Below are 22,318 nucleotides of genomic sequence, written 5' to 3'. Positions count from 1 at the left end.
TTCATGACTGTATAATTATTCAAACCTGCTAATTAAATGGTCGTGCCACTCTCCAATTACCTATTTAGCTTGATTTAAATAATTGTTTTCTGATATACACGAAAATATAAGTTAATTTATGAGTTTACGATATCTCATAATTTAAGAATATGGTAGATGTATATCCTTCTCAAAGTCGGCCTTATCGTGTTACATATGATCATCCCAATGATATAGCTTAAAAGCTTCCTTCCTTCCATTTAAAAACAAAAACTGTTTTAGTTGAAGAAATCGGTACCCTTTACCCAATAATAATGACACTATTACACACTACCACAGATCTTAATGAAAGTGGTTTGCCTCAGAAGATCACTTTTAGAATAGCAGATTTAATACAAGTAAAATTAAGTTTCACGAAATATACTAAAAATTTCCAGACAAATGGAAAAGAAAGCCCGAAGTATTTAGCACAATTGGAAAACCCCAAAAACAAAACCAAAGTAAATACAAAACTGACAGTACGTCTAATCTTATAGTAATTCATATACATTACCCAAATTATGACACAAACAAATTTACCAAATCTGTAGTTGAATATCGATCATACCGTTTTAAGTATTACAAAGTTCTCATCAGAATGGTCAATCACTGATCAATCAATGACGCCGCCATATCACAAACCGGCAATGGTTATCGCTTTACCTGGTCACTCGGCCCCAGACTCTCCTCTTGCCGTTCCGCTCCTCCACAGGTCTCCGTAGCTCGGACATGACATGTGCTATGAAAGCGAGGAGTCCTGCCATAGGCCTAGCAGGGAAACTGTCACCACATTTCACTGCCTGCCTCAGACACCAACCGGATGTTGATATTTAAGCATTTGAACGCATGCGTAATTGGCCTTATAATGTATTCAGTAAGCGGGAAATTCAAAATGTTTGTAGGACTATGGACGTAGTAAGATATGTATATGGTAATAGGCCTAGGGACCATGGAGCTGTGCATATAAGTGTAGTTATGACTATATGACAAAACCCCAGGCTAGGGCAAAACCCAAAGCTACTGTTAGAACCTAGATGGTGTTATGTGAAGGTTACTATAACATTGGGTCACTTCCTCTGTATAAAAAAAATCTAAAACAAATATTCATATCCTGCCTACACTGTTCTCTGGCAGTCTGACGACGACCATCTGTCAGAAATTGTTCGTCTGTCGTCCAGAGCTACGTTATTGTAGCTAAAAACAATTGGACAGAGAAGGCAACAATTTTTGATGATCTTCTCTCCAGCTATGTGGACACCTTTTAAGATAGACATTCAAACAGGTAACCATTCCAGACTGGAGATCTGATAGCAACCTCAGCCTCTTAGCTTACTAGGATATCAAGGGCATTTTTATAAATTATCTGATTTTTATCTGGATAAAATTGATAAAAGATGACTGTCTCTCAATAGTGTTACTCATTAGTGTGAAAGACCAATAAGTTTAATCCTCTACATGAATGTTGTGTACAATGTAAATATTCAATGATATCTTAAAGTTTTCTAAATCATCTTTAGAATGAATGATTCTGACTTAATAATCTTACACCAGTAATAAATTATCAGTGAGTGCATGGAATTGACGAGTTGTACATTTGCATTTCCAGAATAAAGGATTTAAAGAAACATGCATGTTTCATGGAGTTTTGGTTCATTTTTTTGCAAGACTAATCACTCTGTTAACAACCAAGGTCATTTTGTGGAGGGATCTCCATGTAGATGGTATCTACCTCATGGAGTTTGATGAAAGCAAGACATCATCAAAATTCATCTACTTTACCGTAGGCTGGTGGTTTTTCTCCGGGTACTCCGGCTTTCCTCCACCTCCAAAACCTGGCACGTCCTTAAATGACCCTGGCTGTTAATAGGACATTAAACAAAAACAAACCAAACAAACCAAACCATCCAAGTAGGTTGATAGATGAAGACATATAAGCTGGTGGTGTCATGGTATGTCAATAAAATTTGAAATGAACGAGTGTCCTGTGAGGTTTTTACACACCCCGCAATTCGTAAAATTATATTTTCAATCATTTTTTTCTGTAACAAGTACATGAAGCCTGTCACTAATATCATGCTTAAGTTGACATTGATACAAAGAGTGCATAATTCATTATGGAAATACACTTGGTAATTTATGGTGCAGTACACATGCAAGTGTCCTGTGAAGTTTTGTACACCCTGCAATTCTTTTAAGTAGTTTTTCAAATATTTTTTTATCATGCATATTCATGATGCCCATTACTATCAATATGCAAAATTTGACTTTGATAGGACGACTGTATATTATGTAAATGTACCAGCAAATTTACGGTGCAGCATGGTGAGTGTTTTTTGTTGCATGTCTCATTATGGATAGGCATGTAACAGATATGAATATCAATTAATGGCAGAACTATAGTCATTACTTGGTAAAAGGTTAAGAGGTAAGAATGTTGGGCGACTACGAAATAAAGGCCATAAATTGTAAAAGTGAAAAGAACACTTTTTATCGGTAATTTACGGAAGAGCATCACCACCATCAATGATACACTCAACAATAGGCTTATGGTCGTGTAGCACAATGGTCCAGTTAATTGATTTTAATAAATATTATACACTGGTTTATTGACTGATCAATTTGTCAACAAAATGGGTTTTTTTAATTGTTAGAAGATTCAAATAAGTGACCACTGAAATTACTACTAAGGTAATTATAAAATTTACACCAACATACCACAGCCATGGCTTCAAAACACTCGCATACATAGGGATGACAGTTTTTCGGAAAAGATGTCATAGTGACCTCATATTGAACAAGAGATCCCAGAGGGATCTTGGCACCCACCATTGAATGATCTTTATAGGTTCCATGTCAGATTAATCTTTTCTATACTTTTCCCTTCCTCTAAGTCTTACTAATCTGTGTAAATTCAGAAACAGCCCTCTAGTACTGTTCAAACAAAGGGAACCTATATAACATATTTAAGATTTAGCGATAAAGGCTGTCTGTCGGCCATGTTGTTTTCAGATTGGTCCAAAAATGCAATACCAGGGACCAAGGGGAACCTACATATAAAATTTGAGAAAGATCCTTTCAGCAATTTCTGAGAAATAGCGATAACAAACTTCAATAGTCAAAATCAAAGATGGCTGCCTCTCGGCCATGTTGTTTTCTGATCGGTCCAAAAATACAATATGCATAATAAGAAACCAAGAGGAACCTACAAATGAAATTTAAGAAAGATCCCTTCAGTACTTTCTGAGAAATAGCGATAACAAACTTCAATTGTCAAAATCCAAGACGGCTGCCTGTCGGCCATGTTGTTCTCCGATTGGTCCCAAAATGCAATATACATAACTAGGCACCAAGGGGAACCTACAAAAAATTTGAGAAAGATCCCTTCAGCACTTTCTGAGAAATAGCGATAACAAACTTCAATTGTCAAAATCCAAGATGGCTGCCTGTCGGCCATGTTGTTTTCTGATTGGTCTCAAAATGCAATATGCAAAACTAGGCACCAACAGGAACCTACATATGAAATTTGAGAAAGATCCCTTCAGCACTTTCTGAGAAATAGCGATAACAAACTTCAATTGTCAAAATCCAAGATGGCTGCCTGTCGGCCATGTTGTTTTCACATTAGTCTCAAAATGCAATATGCATAACTAGGCACCGAGGGAAACCTACATATGAAATTTGAGAAAGATCCCTTCAGCACTTTCTGAGAAATAGCGATAACAAACTTCAATTGTCAAAATCCAAGATGGCTGCCTGTCGGCCATGTTGTTTTCCCATTAGTCTCAAAATGCAAAATGCATAACTAGGCACCGAGGGGAACCTACATATGAAATTTGAGAAAGATCCCTTCAGTGCTTTCTGAAAAATAGTGATAACAAACTTCAATTGTCAAAATCCAAGATGGCTGCCTGTCGGCCATGTTGTTTTCCCATTAGTCTCAAAATGCAATATGCATAACTAGGCACCAAGGGGAACCTACATATGAAATTTGAGAAAGATCCCTTCAGTACTTTCTGAGAAATAGCGATAACAAACTTCAATTGTCAAAATCCAAGATGGCTGCCTGTCGGCCATGTTGTTTTCTGATTGGTCTCAAAATGCAATAGGCAAAACTAGGCACCAAGAGGAACCTACATATGAAATTTTAGAAAGATCCCTTCAGCACTTTCTGAGAAATAGCAATAACAAAAATTGTTTACGGACGGACGGAGGGACGGACGGACCATGGACCACGGACGCAGGGCGATTTGAATAGCCCACCATCTGATGATGGTGGGCTAAAAATCGAAGTTCAGCATCTATTGTTCATTCAAGAAAAAAATATAAATGTTCATTTTCCTAAGACATTTTTAAGACATGCATTGACCTGGTTTTGCAAAATTCAAGTTCAGCATCCCACATGTCAGTTTTAATTTCCTATGACCTTTTTTTATTTTACAAGTTGGTCAGTGACCTAATTTTAAGGGGGAAAAAAATCAGATATAGGATCCAAGCCTTATCCAAGATATAAATGTTCAATCCTTCTGTGGCCATTTTTCAAAAGTAGGTCACAGTGACCTTATTTTACAAAATTTAAATTCAGCATCTATTGCTCATCCTAGATGTCAATTTCCAATATCCCATGGCAATGTTTAGAAAAGTAGGTCACAGTGACCTAATTTTGCAAAATTCAAGTTAAGCATTGATTGCTCATCCCAGATGTCAATTTTCATTGTACTTTGGCAATGTTTAGAAAAGTAGGGTCACAGTGACCTAGCTTTACAAAAATTAAATTCAGCATTTATTGCTCATCCTAAATGTTATTTCCACTGTCTTATGGTGGTGTTTAAAAACCCAACTATCCAATATTCAAGTTTTGCATCTATTGCTCATCCCAGATGTCTATTTTGATCGTTCTGTGGCAATTTATACAAATAGACTTTATTACATTTATCAACTGATACATGTTTACAGTTTTGTATATCAAAGTTTTCGAGATATGTTTACATTTGAAATATGCAACACCTAAAATGTATCTACTGTCCAAACACATTTGTCAACGACCAAATTTTATCAGTAACATAAAGCTCTGGAATGAAGGCCATACAAACCCCTTTTGTCATCTCCCACCTGTAACAGAAACACATCTTTAGAACCTCGGCATCTGATCAGTCCTAGCAGTTGAATGAGATGCTGTCCAAGGAATATAAAACATCTGACATAGGTAAATATAATGTAAAAGCATGAAGCATTTCATAAATAAGTTTGGAAAATTTTGAGATAAATTTTGAGATAAGTACCTCATTATTTTCATATATAATACTTTTCAGTTTAAGTGGAGACATCAGTCATATATCTTTTCCCAGAATGAATTGTGTTTGACAATCAGTTTTACCATTATATGTATATACAGTGACTAGACAAAGAATAAATAAAATTCATTTTAATTCTTTAAAAATACACTTTATGTCTGTTTGTCTCCAGATTTAATCAGTTCTGTCCTTTTCTATAACTACATGTTCTTGCCAAATTTGATTGCAATACATGATGTATAACTTGAGATATCCTGTTCACAAGGCGATTTTTGGAAACCAGGGGTAACACTTTGTATATAAAGCTATGATGAAGCTATGATCCATGCTCCGTACATAATCTTATACAATAACCCACATCCATGTATATATAGTCTTATATTAAAAACAAGAGGCCCAGTTAAGGCCTTAATGGTCACCTGAGATTTGAAATATTTCAGTTAATTAAATTGACCCTTTTTGGCCCCACCCATCAGTCCCTGGGGGTCAGTCAAGACCAACATGTACATACCATCAAACTGCCATCCCAAGCTGATAATGTTAGAATGAATTCCAATAGAAATCAAACAAATGATAGTTAAAAATGTGATTTCCCTATATAAACTATAGTAAAGAATACCCCCTCATAAGGGGCGAACGTGAGACCCCAGGGTCATGAAATTCACAGTTTTGGTTAAGTACATTAAGACCCTTCCATCTACAGTATGAAGAGTATTTGATTCTACCTTATTTGGGTCTTGAGAAGAAGATTTTTGAAATTTCAGTCAATTCAATCCTTTTTAGCCCCACCCATCAGCCACTGGGGGTTAGTCAGGGCCAATATGTGCATACCATCAAACTCTAATCTCATGCTAATAATGTTAACCAAGTTAGAATGAATTCCAATAGAAATCCAACAAATGATAGCCAAAAATAAGATTTCCCTATATAAACTATAGTAAAGTTTTCCCCCTCCCCAGGGGCAAACATAAGACCCCAGGGTCATGAAATTCTCAATTTTGCTAAAGCACCTTAAGACCCTTCAATCTATGAAGAGTGTTTAATTCCACCATATCTGAGAGTAGAGAAGAAGATTTTTTTAATTTCCGTCAATTCGATCTTTTTTAGCCCCGCCCATCAGCCCCTTGGGGTCAGTCAGGGCTAATATGTGCATACCATCAAACTGCCATCCCAAGCTGATAATGTTAACCAAATTAGAATGAATTCCAATAGAAATCAAACAAGTCATAGTCAAAAATGTGATTCCCTATATAAATTATGGTAAAGTTTACCCCCTCCCCACGGGCAAATGTAAGACCTCAGGGTCATGAAATTCACAATTTCGGTAAAGCACCTTAAGCCCCTTCCATCTATGAAGAGTGTTTGATTCCACCATATCTGAGAGTAGAGAAGAAGATTATTTTAATTTGACCCTGTCCCTCAGGGCCCCTTGGGGGTGGGGACCATATTATTCACAATTTTGGTTGACCTTTAGCCATAGAAGCTTCATGCCAAATTTCATGGAATTTGGTTCAGCCGTTTTGGGAAGATGTCAAAAATGTAAATTGTTTACAGACAGATGACGCATGACAGACGACGATGGATAAAAGGCGATTAGAATAGGTCACTTTTTGAAGTCTCAGGTGACCTAAACAAGAGGCCCATGGGCCTTAATGGTCACCTGAGATTTGAAATATTTCAGTTAATTAAATTGACCATTTTTGGCCCTGCCCATAAGCCCCTAGGGGTCAGTCAGGGCCAACATGTGCATATTATCAAACTTTCAACCCATGCTGAAAATGTTTACCAAGTTAGAATGAATTCCAATAGAAATCAAACAAATCATTCAAAAACGTGATTTTCCTATATAAACTATAGTAAAATTTACCCCCTCCCCAGGGGTAAATGTGTGACCCCAGGGTCATGAAATTCACAATTTTAGTAAAGCGCCTTAAGACCCTTCCATCTATAAACAGTATTTGATTCTATCTTATTTCGGTCTGAAAAGAAGATTTTTGAAATTTCAGTCAATTTGACCCTTTTTAGCCCCGCCAATTAGCCCCTAGGGGTCAGTCAGGGCCAACATGTGCATACCCTCAAACTGCCATCCCAAGCTGATAATGTTAACCAAATTAGAATGAATTCCAATAGAAATCAAACATATTATAGTCAAAAATGTGATTTCCCTATATAAACTATAGTAAAGTTTAACCCCTCCCCAGGGGCAAACTTGAGACCCCAGGGTCATGAAATTCAAAATTTTAGTAAAGCACTTTAAGATGCTTCCAACTACAAAGAGCATTTGATTCCAACTTATTTCCGTCTTGAGAAGAAGATTTTTGAAATTTCAGTCAATTTGGCCCTTTTTAGCCCCACCCATTAGCCCCTGGGGGTCAGTCAGGGCCAACATGTGCATGCCATCAAACTGTCATCCCATGCTGACAATGTTTACCAAATTAGATTGAATTCCAATAGAAATAAAACAAATAAAAGTCAAAAATGTGATTACCCAATATAAACTATAGTAAAGTTTAACCCCTCCCCAGGGGCAAACGTGAGACCCCTCGGTCATGAAATTTACAATTTTGGTAAAGCACCTTAAGACCCTTCCATCTATGAAGAGTGTTTGATTCCACCATATCTGAGAGTAGAGAAGAAGATTTTTGAAGTTTTAGTCAATTTGACCCTTTTTAGCCACGCCCCTCAGGCCCCTGGGGGGTGGGGACCATATAATTTAAAATTTTGGCTGATCTTTAGCCATAGAAGCTTCCTGCCAAATTTCATTGAATTTGGTTTAGGGATTTTGGAGAAGAAGTCGAAAATGTAATTGTTACGGACACACGACGGACGACGGATGACGGACGACGTCGGACAAAAGGGGATTGAATAGGTCACTTGAGACTTTGTCTCAGGTGACCTAAAAAGCCAGAAATACCTACCAAGGTACATGTCTTTATATATCGGTATTTCTGGCTATTCTTTTAATATAAGATTGACATGCCCATGTGCTCCAACATCACATCAAACGTAAACATGAGACACATCCCAAAGAAATACGTCAAAAATTTGGGAAAACTTTAAAGTCCTTATCCGGATTGGAACTATACAGTCGCAGCTGGTTTCAGCCAGTTTAGCAATGAAAGGGTTTTTAATTAACACGCAGTACTTGCACAATCATACTTGAGCAATCAAGGACACATCAGATGCATAATCATATCATAAATTAAAATGCAATTACTCATTAATTGAATTGATTTATTCATAGTAAGCACTATAACAAGAGTTCCAATAGGCACTTATTGCTCGCCTGTTCTGCAGCTTATGAAGAGAAGATTTAATTAATAAGAATTTCAAAGCTGAATTAGGTCATGAATATGTAACTAAAATTCATAAACATTTCTTTTCAGTAATTATAACATGTCTAATACCAAATGAACCATAAATAAAACATTTTGAAGATTTGAGCACATTTAGTTTCTGTGACTTACTTCTACTACCACATGGTACTGACTAATTTCAACAATCTTAAGGGGAAATGCCAGATAGGAGTAAGATGGAAAAATAAGCCCATGCTCAGGGATAAGCCCACCCCCCTATTTTCACATTTTCTCTGCATACGCCAATATTCAGGAATAAGCCCACCCCCTACTTTTCACCATAAAAAAAAAATTACGCTGTGAAAACGATCATTTTCTAAAGAAAAACGATCTTTTTCTTGAAAAAGAGAACATTTTTTTTTTCAATAAAGGGAAAAAATAGATAAAATAATATGATTTAATTGGTGCTTGAGTAATGGTGGTAGATGGTTTATGAATGAATCTGTGGTGGGACAAGAGACAATATTTGGTGGGAGTATATTCCATTCAATTATAGTTTTGGAAATGAAAGCTGCTTTTTTGAATGATCTTAAAAAGTATCAAGGTCATTCATTTGAACAAAGTTCTCATTCATCTCAGCTTGCAACTGCCCAAACATCATAATCCTTGGCTTCATAGTGGTGGAGCAGGATCAATTATTGTATAAGACTGACAGAGTTGAAATGCTTAAATAAAAACAAAAATCAGTATGTCTGCAGTAATAGAATGAATTTATCTTGTAAATGAATGAATGTGGAAATGATTAGTGAAGAATTCTGTCGTTACTTGTGTAGTTCATGCATGAATATACCTAGACTAACCAGGTTACATCAGTTAATTATGACTTAACATGAAGAATACAGAAAAAACTATTCTCCCTCCATTGCAACTTCAGCATGCGCTCGTAAAAAGTATGGTCCTTGAACACAATAGGCCTTTAATTTCACATAAAACGGGTTTCCAAAACTGTTGGCAGCAAATGGAGACTCCGCAAGCGTTTTGATAAGTTCATATTTGGCATCCTTGCCCTCCTTTGTAGCCTCAGTCAGTCTGTCCAAAAGGAACTCTGTTAGTCCTGGAAACTTGATCATGCACTCTTGTGCCCACTGTTGTGATGCCATGGCAGTGAAAACCTGGTAGGCTGCACAGCGGAGATCTGTAAAGGGTTGCTGGACAATTTCAAGTAAGGCTCTTAGAGGCTCATGACCAAGATGTTTAAACCACTTCTCTGTCAGCATCAGTAATTCTGTCGTTTGGTCTTCAACCTGTTAAAGGATACAATGGAAAACATATCTGAGGAATATAACTGATTAAAAAGAAATTACAAACAGACATTAGTTCACCTAGTCTTCATTAGACAGTATAGAACATGGACATTAGTTCACCTAGTCTTCACTAGACAGTGTAAAACATGGACATTAGTTCATCTAGTCTTCACTAGACAGTATAGAACATGGACATTAGTTCACCTAGTCTTCACTAGACAGTATAGAACATGGACATTAGTTCACCTAGTCTTCACTAGACAGTGTAGAACATGGACATTAGTTCATCTAGTCTTCACTAGACAGTATAGAACATGGACATTAGTTCACCTAGTCTTCACTAGACAGTGTGGAACATGGACATTAGTTCATCTAGTCCTCACAAGACAGTATAGAACATGGACATTAGTTCATCTAGTCTTCACTAGACAGTATAGAACATGGACATTAGTTCATCTAGTCCTCACTAGACAGTATAGAACATGGACATTAGTTCACCTAGTCTTCACTAGACAGTGTAGAACATGGACATTAGTTCATCTAGTCTTCACTGGACAGTATAGAACATGGACATTAGTTCACCTAGTCCTCACTAGATAGTGTAGAACATGGACATTAGTTCACCTAGTCTTCACTAGACAGTGTAGAACATGGACATTAGTTCATGTAGTCCTCACTAGACAGTGTAGAACATGGACATTAGTTCATCTAGTCCTCACTTGACAGTATAGAACATGGACATTAGTTCACCTAGTCTTCACTAGACAGTATAGAACATGCACATTAGTTCATCTAGTCTTCACTAGACAGTATAGAACATGGACATTAGTTCACCTAGTCCTCACTAGACAGTATAGAACATGGACATTAGTTCACCTAGTCTTCACTAGACAGTATAGAACATGGACATTAGTTCACCTAGTCCTCACTAGACAGTATAGGACATGGACATTAGTTCATCTAGTCTTCACTAGACAGTATAGAACATGGACATTAGTTCACCTAGTCTTCACTAGACAGTGTGGAACATGGACATTAGTTCATCTAGTCTTCACTAGACAGTGTAGAACATGGACATTAGTTCACCTAGTCTTCACTAGACAGTGTAGAACATGGACATTAGTTCATCTAGTCTTCACTAGACAGTATAGAACATGGACATTAGTTCATCTAGTCTTCACTAGACAGTATAGAACATGGACATTAGTTCATCTAGTCTTCACTAGACAGTATAGAACATGGACATTAGTTCATCTAGTCTTCACTAGACAGTATAGAACATGGACATTAGTTCATCTAGTCCTCACTAGATAGTGTAGAACATGGACATTAGTTCACCTAGTCTTCACTAGACAGTGTAGAACATGGACATTAGTTCATCTAGTCCTCACTAGACCGTATAGAACATGGACATTAGTTCATCTAGTCTTCACTAGACAGTGTAGAACATGGACATTAGTTCACCTAGTCTTCACTAGACAGTATAGAACATGGACATTAGTTCACCTAGTCTTCACTAGACAGTGTAGAACATGGACATTAGTTCACCTAGTCTTCACTAGACAGTGTAGAACATGGACATTAGTTCATCTAGTCTTCACTAGACAGTGTAGAACATGGACATTAGTTCACCTAGTCTTCACTAGACAGTGTAGAACATGGACATTAGTTCATCTAGTCTTCACTAGACAGTGTAGAACATGGACATTAGTTCACCTAGTCTTCACTAGACAGTATAGAACATGGACATTAGTTCATCTAGTCTTCACTAGACAGTATAGAACATGGACATTAGTTCATCTAGTCCTCACTAGATAGTGTAGAACATGGACATTAGTTCACCTAGTCTTCACTAGACAGTGTAGAACATGGACATTAGTTCACCTAGTCCTCACTAGACAGTGTAGAACATGGACATTAGTTCATCTAGTCTTCACTAGACAGTGTAGAACATGGACATTAGTTCATCTAGTCTTCACTAGACAGTGTAGAACATGGACATTAGTTCACCTAGTCTTCACTAGACAGTGTAGAACATGGACATTAGTTCATCTAGTCTTCACTAGACAGTGTAGAGCATGGACATTAGTTCATCTAGTCTTCACTAGACAGTGTAGAACATGGACATTAGTTCATCTAGTCTTCACTAGACAGTGTAGAACATGGACATTAGTTCATCTAGTCTTCACTAGACAGTATAGAACATGGACATTAGTTCACCTAGTCCTCACTAGACCGTATAGAACATGGACATTAGTTCATCTAGTCTTCACTAGACAGTGTAGAACATGGACATTAGTTCATCTAGTCTTCACTAGACAGTATACAACATGGACATTAGTTCATCTAGTCCTCACTAGACAGTATAGAACATGGACATTAGTTCATCTAGTCTTCACTAGACAGTATACAACATGGACATTAGTTCACCTAGTTTTCACTAGACAGTGTAGAGCATGTCTTACCGGTAGTTCAGCTAATCTTCACTAGACAGTAAAGAGCATGGACATTAGTTCAGCTACATGCTCTTCACTAAACAGTGTAGGTATGTGTCATTTTACCAACTGATGTAAAATACAATATTAATGGACAGATAATTATGTATAATTATTAGTAATAGGAAGAAGTAATGAAAAATACCCTGCCTATGCTGGAGACTTGAACCAGCCACCTTAAGGTCTCCAGGATGACACCCCACCACTGGATTAAGGTAACTTCCTCTAGCCTGAGCTATTAAGGTGACCTGAACTCTCTAATTTACAGGTATGTTTTGTATTTGATTTTATTAAATCATTAAATTGCCAATTCTGTTTGGAACTGTAACTAATTCATCCCAATTCTACAGGAAAACAAGGGCCCAATGGGCCCAAATCGCTCAACTGCAATGCAGTGATCTTTTCATATATGGATCCTGCAGTTATTTGAAAGCATGCTACAGGACCAATATAATAATGTCTCTCTGCACTTTGGCTTTTCACTAAAAGTCATTCAAAGATTTAAGCATACTTGATCGACGTGACCTTGAATGCGAGTCAGGGTCATTCATTTGAACAAACTTGGTAGCCCTTTACCCCAGCATGCTACAGACCCAATATTAACTCCATGGGACTCTTGGTTATTGAGAAGAAGTCGTTTCAAGATTTTAGCCTTTTTGACTCCTGTGACCTTGAATGAAGGTCAAGGTCATTCATTTCAACAAACTTGGTAGCCCTTTACCCAAGCATAATACAGACCTAATATCAACTCCCTGGGACTCTTGGTTATTGAGAAGAAGTCGTTTAAAGATTTTAGCCTTTTTGACTCCTGTGACCTTGAATGAAGCTCAAGGTCATTCATTTGAACAAACTTGCGAGCCCTTCACCCCAGCATGCTACAGGCCAAATATTAGGTCTCTGGGACTGTTGGTAATTGAGAAGTTGTTGTTAAAATTTTTAGCCTTTTTGACCGCTGTGACCTTGAATGAAGGTCAAGGTCATTCAATTGAACAAACTTGGTAACCCTTTACCGCAGCATGCTACAGACCCAATATAAACTCCCTGGGACTCTTGGTTATTGAGAAGAAGTCGTTTTAAAATGTTAGCCTTTTTGACTCCAGTGACCTTGAATGAAGGTCAAGGTCATTCATTTGAACAAACTTGGTAGCCCTTAACCCCAGCATGCTACACACCCAATATCAACTCCCTGGGCCTCTTGGTTATTGAGAAGAAGTCATTTAAAGATTTTAGCCTTTTTGACCCCTATGACCTTGAATGAAGGTCAACGTTATTCATTTGAACAAACTTGGTAGCCCTTCACCCCAGCATGCTACAGGCCCAATATTAGGTCTCTGGGCCTTTTGGTTATTGAGAAGAAGTTGCTTGAATGGAAAAGTTGACGCCGGACGGACGGCCGGACGGACGACGGACGCCGCGCCACGGCATAAGCTCACTTGCCCTTCGGGCAGGTGAGCTAAAAAACAACAGACAAGGGGCATAATTCCATGCAATATCTAAGCATAATAAACTGCATTGCATTACTACCCAAGGTAAAAGAAAATGCAAATGAAGTTCCATTAGTAAGAGAAGACAAACAGTTCAACCTAAACAGGGATCAGAAAAGGGACATATAGTCTTTAAGTACATCATCAACCCTTCCCTTCCTTATACATGTAAACTCTGGTTCTGTACCCAAGCCAAACATTTTCACAACTCACAATCTAGTACTGGCAGACTTGTGAGAATCTAAATGTAACTGTAATATTTTTTATTTAAATATGTCAATGCAGATGCTTCCATATATCAAATTACACAAATCATATCAAAACATAATTTAATTACAACAATCCATTAAATTTTTCCTATTTAAGACATCCTTTCATTTCTTGATATACGTCCTGCATTACTGTTCAAATTTTAAGATATGAATTTTAATCTAAGCATTCTATCATACATACCCTCAGAGTCAACAGTCGTTCTGCTGCTTGTAAAGCATTGATCTTCAGTTCTGTTGTACCACTCTTAATCACAGCCCCAATATCAGACACAGAGGACAACAGCTTACCATCTACAAATACATCATTATACACTATAGAGGACCACAACTTACCACCTACAAATACATCATTATACACTGTTGAGGGGCGAGAGATTACCACTTACAAATATGTTGTTGTACTTAGCTGCAACTGATCTCTGAACAGAGGTTTGACAGCATATATACCTTGGAATGATCTCAGGGTATAATTTAAGGGTTCGTATTGAAGTCATCCCCATATCCTTTTGACAAACAGAAAATGAACAGGACCCTAATTTTTCAGGAAATCCATTGAAATCAAAGAGAGGAACCCCATTTCATCTAAAAAGACACTTTTTATAAAATATCCAGTGTAAACTCAGAGTTTACCTCTGTTATATGGCACAGGCCACTGTGGCCTGCTGTCACAGGAACAGCTGATAAACTCACCCCATTTGTCGAGGGCCACTTTGCCCTCAGGTGTACTGCCAATGAAGCCCAATGTCTGAATAGCCATACTGGTCATGGCTGGGTTTCTGGTGTTGTCCAGAACAGTGTTCATAAATAAACTTTTTTCTGAACAAACTTCCTTTGGATGGAACCTAGCCATGCCGCCGAAAAATTTAATAAGACCTGAAAATAGCAGAAACATTTCATCAAAAGGACGGTAAGAGAGTTGCTTCAAAAGAACCACAGATGGTACATGGGCATAGCTATAGAGACTTGCTTATTCCACAAGCCATTCTGTCATTCTTATCTGGTAGATAGACATACTTTTTACCATTTAAAAAAAAAAAAAAAAAATGAAAATATTTTCCAAATTAAAAATGCATTTATAAATTTGAAAACAGGAATATAAAATATCTAAGATAATACCTGGCAGTAGAAGGCCAGCCATTGGGTCTGACTCAACAGAGGCTATCATTTCATCCAGTTTGCTGATAATCCCTTGCTGATCAAGGAAGACCAGGCAGTGCTCGGACATGGCTAGGTCAGATAACAGCTCTATACAGTTGAGTTGGAGTAAGATGTCATCCTTATGTACCTCGTTCAGCAGCTGTTGGAGCATGCCACTTTGGTGTGTGTATTCAAGGGCCACCACAGATACCCGACATATCTTGACGAGGAGCTGTCCAAAACCAAACATCAGTCATCATCAAAAGGAAACAATCACGGACATAACCTATATATAGGAATGGTGACTTTAACTTTGACAAAAACAACACTAGACATTAACTTCTGATTATAAGAGAACTCCCCACTCTATGAAATTAAGACACATTTTTCAGAGAGTATTTTTTGTGTCATCATATTATTTCTGAATTTTGCAACAGACATTGGTAGTGGTTTAACGAACCACCGATGCATCAATGTATTGAATCGCAGAGTGGTGCACCGATGCATCGTCTGTCCTTGATTTGTATCATGATACCTAAAAAGTTGTAGTAATCTCCCTTGACCAACGTTAGCTTACGTTTTGTAGTAAACAACATGGCTGACAAGGCCGTTCCAGCGGCTTATAAAGCTGCCTGTTAGAGTTTTTACAAATCCAAATTACATATCTACATTCAAGAAAGCTTTGTGGGAAACTGACAAAACGTAAGTTTTTTGTAACAAATGTAGACAGAGACTCAATTATTCTGGAAATACCACAAACACAAACATGAATGGAATGACAGATATATGATAAGTTATGATCATCAGTTTCTTATATATCGTGATGCATATCGTATTGTGACCCCTGTATTGGGATACGAATCATATCGCTACCCACCCTGTGATACACAGCTCTAGACATTGGTTATACTCCCATAGGTAACACTCGATACACAACAGCTATGAATCCCAGACTGATGTTGTGATGTTATGATATACATGAAGTAAGAAGAAAAGGGATTGGATTGGCACCACTCACCTCATACACTCTGAAGCGGACAGTCTCATTGCGGTCCATCACCTGCTGCAGTGTCTGAAGCAGTGTGGTAGTGAAAAGTGCACTTAAACCAGTGGAGTTCTGACCTTCAACAAAATAAAGTTTTTGGATTATGCATGTAAAATCTCATTTTAGAGTAAAGACCTCAAGGGGTGAAAATTGTAAATAAACTTCTAATCGATAAAGTATAAAATAATTGAGTTTGGTAAAGCTTTTTGTCATCGTGGAAAACCTTCTGACTCAGCTAGACAGAATTTGAATTTTAGACAGAATTACTGCTGACACCATATCATGCACACCAGACAATGTCATATTCCACCAGTAATTCTGAAGTTGTGGGGTCAGGAGAAAAAACATTCCTGCAGAAAATCTGAACCAAACAAATTTGTCAATTGAACTATATGGTTGTTTGCTTGTAATCTCAGAGTATTACACCACTCTGCCAAATCTACACTGGTGATTCACAAATATGATCCACATACCGTATATGTAGTTCTGAAGGTTTGGATATTTAATTTGACAAAAGTTCAATGAATGGTCTTACCTAGACAAGAGATGACCATGTTGGCTTTTGAAGAGACATCTAGGCTTTCAGAGCCGATAAGTCGTATGATCTGATGTAAAATGTCATCCTGCCTCACCAATTCCTCCAAAGCCTGGGTGTCCTCTCCAACCAGTTGTAACTATTCACAAAATTCAACATTAAACTTACTGTAATGAATTTTGAAATGTAATGATAAAATTGATCCATTTAGTCAAAGTTTGTAAATAATTGGAGTCAGAAGAGCTTGAATTAGTTGTTATAATTCTGTCTCATACATTTGAATGTTTAAAAAAAATATGTTTAAATCAGTAATCAAAATTGGTGCCATTAAAACATTTGAAATTTGATATATATGCTATCTTTGAATATATCTTTTATCATGTTCTTAGTATGTTGAGTTTCCAATGCTCAAATATCAATTTAATCCTATATTCAAACACAAAATGCTTTGTAGGTAGGACAGTAAGAATTAACATGTAACACTAAAATAATTTTATCAAAAATACAAAAAGCATTTTGGGAAAATGAATTTCAATTATGCAGCATCTTGCCAAGTAACATGTACCTGCTGAAGACAGAGACATTGAACACATGTAGCTTTGTGGGAGAGGCCATTGGAGAGTTCTGCGTAGAAGTTACGAAGCACTCCTGATGGACCGAGGGCTGTCAGTAGACGAGCGAGAATGTCACAACACAACTCCAACTGATTCCTGAAATACAGAAGTTACAAGTATTTTGAAGAAAAAGAAAGAAAGATGACACAAAATAACTTTTTGTCCTTCGAGTATTCCCCACACAGATTTACCACAAGGGGACAGTTTCAGATTAGTGGGATGTAGCTCAGTATCATTGAACAATGTACTGTTTATATATTGCTGCAAACTACCAGCCAAGAATGAAGTATAATATGGTCTGGGTTTAGTATTATAGGTCTATGCCGTGTAAGTACATATATTCAAGAAGTGTGTGAAGCAATCTCATGAATACTAAACCATATCAAGTATATTTCAATTCAGGAATTACTCTTTTGGAGGTACAGACAGAATGGCAATCAGTACAGAAAATTACAGATCGAAAGATAAATGTATCATGGATTTTGCAAGGGTGTTTAGGAATGGGGCCCTGTCCTAAAAGTAGTAAAATTTGTCTGCATTTTTTTTTTATTTGGAAAATAGTATCAGGCCTCACTGCAGGTTTCCAAATTGTTATCACCAGAATCTTTAACATTCCTGTGTCCAGTAATATTAAGTTTTGAAACTTTATGTTAATTTTGGTAAAATTGTGAAAATTTATGTAAAATTTGGGAAAATATAGAGCCAATTTTCAAATGGGAATGTGGCCTAATTTCCGAACCTACAAATACCTGGCAAAATCTTTCCCGTACAATGTATGTATCTATGTACAAATTAACATTCATGAATGGGAATGTGGCCTAATTTCCGACCCTACAAATACCTGGCAAAATCTCTCCCATACAATGTATGTACAAATTAACATTCATGTATTCAATTTTGCATTGTCATGTTAATGGCCCTAACAGCTGACCCTAAGGTAACAGACTACAGAAAGACTGCCTGGCCATGGGTGAATTTTTTGTTAAGCAAATAACTCCTGTATTATGATATGCATTAAAAAAAATAAAAAATATATGTACACTATAATTGGTATATTCATTATGAAGTAGTACATACAGGCTTCACATTCGTTAAATCTAAAATAAATAAATTGGTTTCGGATTTTAAATTTCCCGATTTTCTGAAAGTGTATTCACAGGAAAAGCTTTGCCTATAGCGAAAAATAGTGTCTCACAATCAAGGTAAGATTGCAGAAAAAATTAATGTACCACATATGTCAAAACAAGATTAATTCTGTCTTTGAGATAGAGATATTTAATTTCAAATGTTTCAGAAAAAAAATGTGTAGAGAATTATGTCATTTTGAGTGAAATATCATATTTGCATTTTTTTTTTTTTTTTAAATTGGTTACCATGGTATTCACAGGTCTGAAAAACAGAAAAAACTAGAAATTGTCAAGGACAATTTGATGGGCTTTTCACACCTTTGATCAACTTAAGGTAGCATTTACCTTTCTGACTTTGAATGTAAGTCAAGGTCATTCATTTAAAAAACTTGTTAGACCGTCATTCAAGCTTGCTGCAGACCAAATATCAAGTCCCTGGGCCTCTTGGCAATTCAGGAGAAGTCATTTCAAGATTTTAGCAAATTTGATCCCTGTGACCTTGAATGCAGGTCAAGGTCATTCATTTGAACAAACTTAATACCCCTACACCCAGACATGTTACAAGCCAAATATCAAGTCTCTGGGACTCTTGGTTAATGAGAATATGTTGTTTAAAGATTTTAGCCTATTTGACCCCTGTGACCTTGAATGTAGGTCAAGGTCATTCATTTAAACAAACTTGGTAGCCCTTGGCCCCAGCATGCTACAGACCCAATATAAACTTTTCTGGGCCTCTTGGTTATTGAGAAATTGTTTAAAGATTTTAGCCTATTCGACCCCAGTGACCTTGAATGTAGGTAAACTGCCTGGGCCTCTTGGTTTTTGAGAAGATGTTGTTTAAAGATTTCAGCCTATTTGACCCCAGTGACCTTGAATGTAGGTCAAGGTCATTAATTTGAACAAACTTGGTAGCCCTTGGCCCCAGCATGCTACAGACCCAATATAAACCCCTTGGGCCTCTTGGGTATTAAGAAGATGTTGTTTAAAGATTTTAGCCTAATCAGCCCCAGTGACCTTCAATGCAGGTCAAGGTCATTCATATGGACAAAATTGGTAGCCCTTGGTCCAAGAATGCTACAGACCCAATATAAACTCCCTGGGCCTCTTGGTTATTGAGAAGATGTTGTTTAAAGATTTTAGCCTATTTGATCCCTTGTGACCTTGAATGTAGGTCAAGGTCATTCATTTGAACAAACTTGATAGCCCTTCACCCAAGTATGCTTCAACCCAATATCAAGTCTCTGGGCCTCTTGGTTTTTGAGAAGATGTCGAAGTCGTCGAAGAAGAAGAAGAAGAAGAACATTTAGTGAAAAGCCTTTATAAGTTAACATATCCTTCAGAGCTGTATTATGAATTTGCAAATGGTGTATTGATTATAAATATATATATGTATATTAGTATAGGTTATATGTAGGGTTAACTGGCTATGTTTACAACTTTACATATCTAAAACATGTGCCTTGTTTTTAAGAATTGGACATTTTTACTGTACACTGCTACCTAACTGACTCTAACTGCTAATGGGCCATTAAACAATACAAATTACAATACTATTTCATTTCATGATTACTATGCTATGCAGAGTTATCTCCCTTTTTTGATTGGTTGAATGAAGAGTGTTTTCTGTGATGTCATTGGAAGGGAACATCAAGATTTTCTTCCTCAAACTGGTGGTCGATATGTATATAGAATAAATCAAAATAACTAAATATGTATGAACATGTGTCCTTCCTAATTTACATGTATGTGACAGGCTGGAAATGAGACTGAACACAGATGATTTCCTTTTTGATGGTAAATGTTTGATTATCATCGTAAACCAAATGTCAGCAGATAAAAAATACGTAACTTGCAGTTTACATTGATAAGCAGAGCTATATTGATATATTACCCAGAAGACAGCCAAACAGCCACACCTGGCCGCATTAATATTATTTACCAACACGATCGCTCCTATATATGAACACACGACTCATGAATACTTAAATTAATTCAATTGAAACCAGAACTTCAAATTATTGATTGAGTAATCATCCTGTGTCAGAACCTCAAACCAACAGGAGCTCTTAACAAAACGATTTGTATTTAGAATGTCTACTAGTGTACGGCAATATTATCACAACCATAATACTACAATTAACATGTGTGCAATCATTCATCAACATTTTAGCCATGTTTTACATATATACGTATGTGTTGTATCAGATCTGTAGAATTTTGATGGATTCTTACAGAGACATATATAGAGAGATTGGCAGCTCTCTATTTGCCCTTATGTCTACATGGTGACGTGGCCCCTGACCTTCCCACAATCCTTTGCGGTCGCTCGGTTCAGTCTTCACTAGATGCCATATTGGAGAAAACTTGAAAACCAGACACATAATTATCGATAATTTCTATTTGAAATCATCACCAAGATCCAATTATGTGCTTTAATTTTATTAATATCAAAGTGCAGAAGTGTCATCAATATGAAATATATCACAATTTGCTGTCCAAGTGTTTGTATTTTGAGTATGAAAGTCAAGCACACCGCAGGAAAGATCGGCGGGAATCTCCAATTTTTGAAAAGTCCCTATGGGGTTTTCGAGAATACGGATAAATGACAACAATGTGCATGATAAACAAGACCACATTCCATAAGTATGCTAGTTTTTGGTTAATGTGATAACTTTTGTAGTGGCCTAGATAAAACGATGTGCTTTTTGTGTGCGTTTAAAATTGACGATGTTTTGGTCTGACGTAATGGCTGCTTAATTACAAAACTTGGACATGTCGAATAGGACCCAATGGATTTTTGAAAATACGGATAAATGTCAACAATGTGCATGATCAATAAGACTATATCCTATAAGTATGCTAGTTTTTGGTTAATGTGGTAACTTTTGTAGTGGCCAAAATAAAACGATGTGCTTTTTGTGTGTATTTAAAATGACGATGTTTTGGTCTGACGTAATGGCGGATTAACCAGAACATTTCGAATAAGTTTGATTACATCGATACACACATGCGCAAAGCACGATTTACCTGTGTTTGATAGGGGACAGGGCGCTCTCGATAAGGGATATGCTTGAGTGGTCACGAATAAAGGGAGCCACCATTTGTACGTGAAAGTAGCGATGTTACTTATGTCTCTATATATGTCTCTGATTCTTATGAGATTATGCATTATCAGTAAAATTCCTGTTTCAAATCGAGGGAATTTTCCTAAAATTGCAACTCTAATCCAAACTTTTATGATTATTTTCTATTGTATCTAGGCTACAAATCATATTTCTGCATATTCCTGTCCGTGTACTGTAATGTACTTTCATTTTTGCACATTATGTACCTACCCATTTTCTGTTTCCAAAAATGTGAACAGCTGCTGAAATGAAAGATTGCCAATATGGTTTTCGAGAACGGAAGGATGAACAGCAAATAACACTGTCTTTAACTCTTCCAGTTTTTCAATTGGCTCATCAGATAAGGACAGAGTACCCAGCAATCGTACGATGTCAGTTGCCATCTTTCTCCGTATCTTTCTTTCGTGTCATGCTTGTAATCCTGAATAATTCGTACATATCTATTTCGTCAACACCAATGAATACTTTATCCATACAGAACACATATTAAGGGCGTAAACTATTTGCGTTGAACCGGGTAGTGGTCGGTTAAGACAAATTACAAAATTTCAAACGAAATTGAATGTAAAGAAAAT

At 36.9% G+C, this 22,318-nt stretch overlaps 2 protein-coding genes across 2 annotated transcripts in view; both read right to left on the bottom strand.

Annotated features, from left to right (window-relative positions):
- The window catches only part of LOC117321829, a 32,352-nt gene extending 31,521 nt beyond the window's left edge, over positions 1-831 (bottom strand). Inside the window, exon 1 of the mRNA XM_033876414.1 lies at positions 682-831. Coding sequence (XP_033732305.1) covers positions 682-782 — 101 coding nt within the window. The 5' untranslated portion in view covers positions 783-831. The remainder of the gene's footprint in view (positions 1-681) is intronic.
- Positions 832-8,529: 7,698 nt separating this feature from the next.
- Positions 8,530-22,237, bottom strand: LOC117321828 (26S proteasome non-ATPase regulatory subunit 5-like). Its single transcript, XM_033876412.1, has 8 exons — positions 21,954-22,237; positions 17,443-17,587; positions 16,878-17,016; positions 16,316-16,419; positions 15,277-15,529; positions 14,851-15,033; positions 14,342-14,451; positions 8,530-9,909 (listed from the first exon to the last, which is right to left on the bottom strand). The coding sequence occupies exons 1-8, from the start codon at positions 22,124-22,126 to the stop codon at positions 9,514-9,516; spliced, it is 1,503 nt and encodes a 500-aa protein (XP_033732303.1). The 5' UTR covers positions 22,127-22,237; the 3' UTR covers positions 8,530-9,513.
- Between the last annotated feature and the right edge of the window lie 81 nt (positions 22,238-22,318).

This window comes from Pecten maximus, chromosome 2, assembly GCF_902652985.1.
Source record: "Pecten maximus chromosome 2, xPecMax1.1, whole genome shotgun sequence".
In the NCBI taxonomy this organism is placed as follows: Eukaryota; Metazoa; Mollusca; class Bivalvia; order Pectinida; family Pectinidae; genus Pecten; species Pecten maximus.
This window is presented reverse-complemented; position numbering and strand designations above follow the sequence as displayed.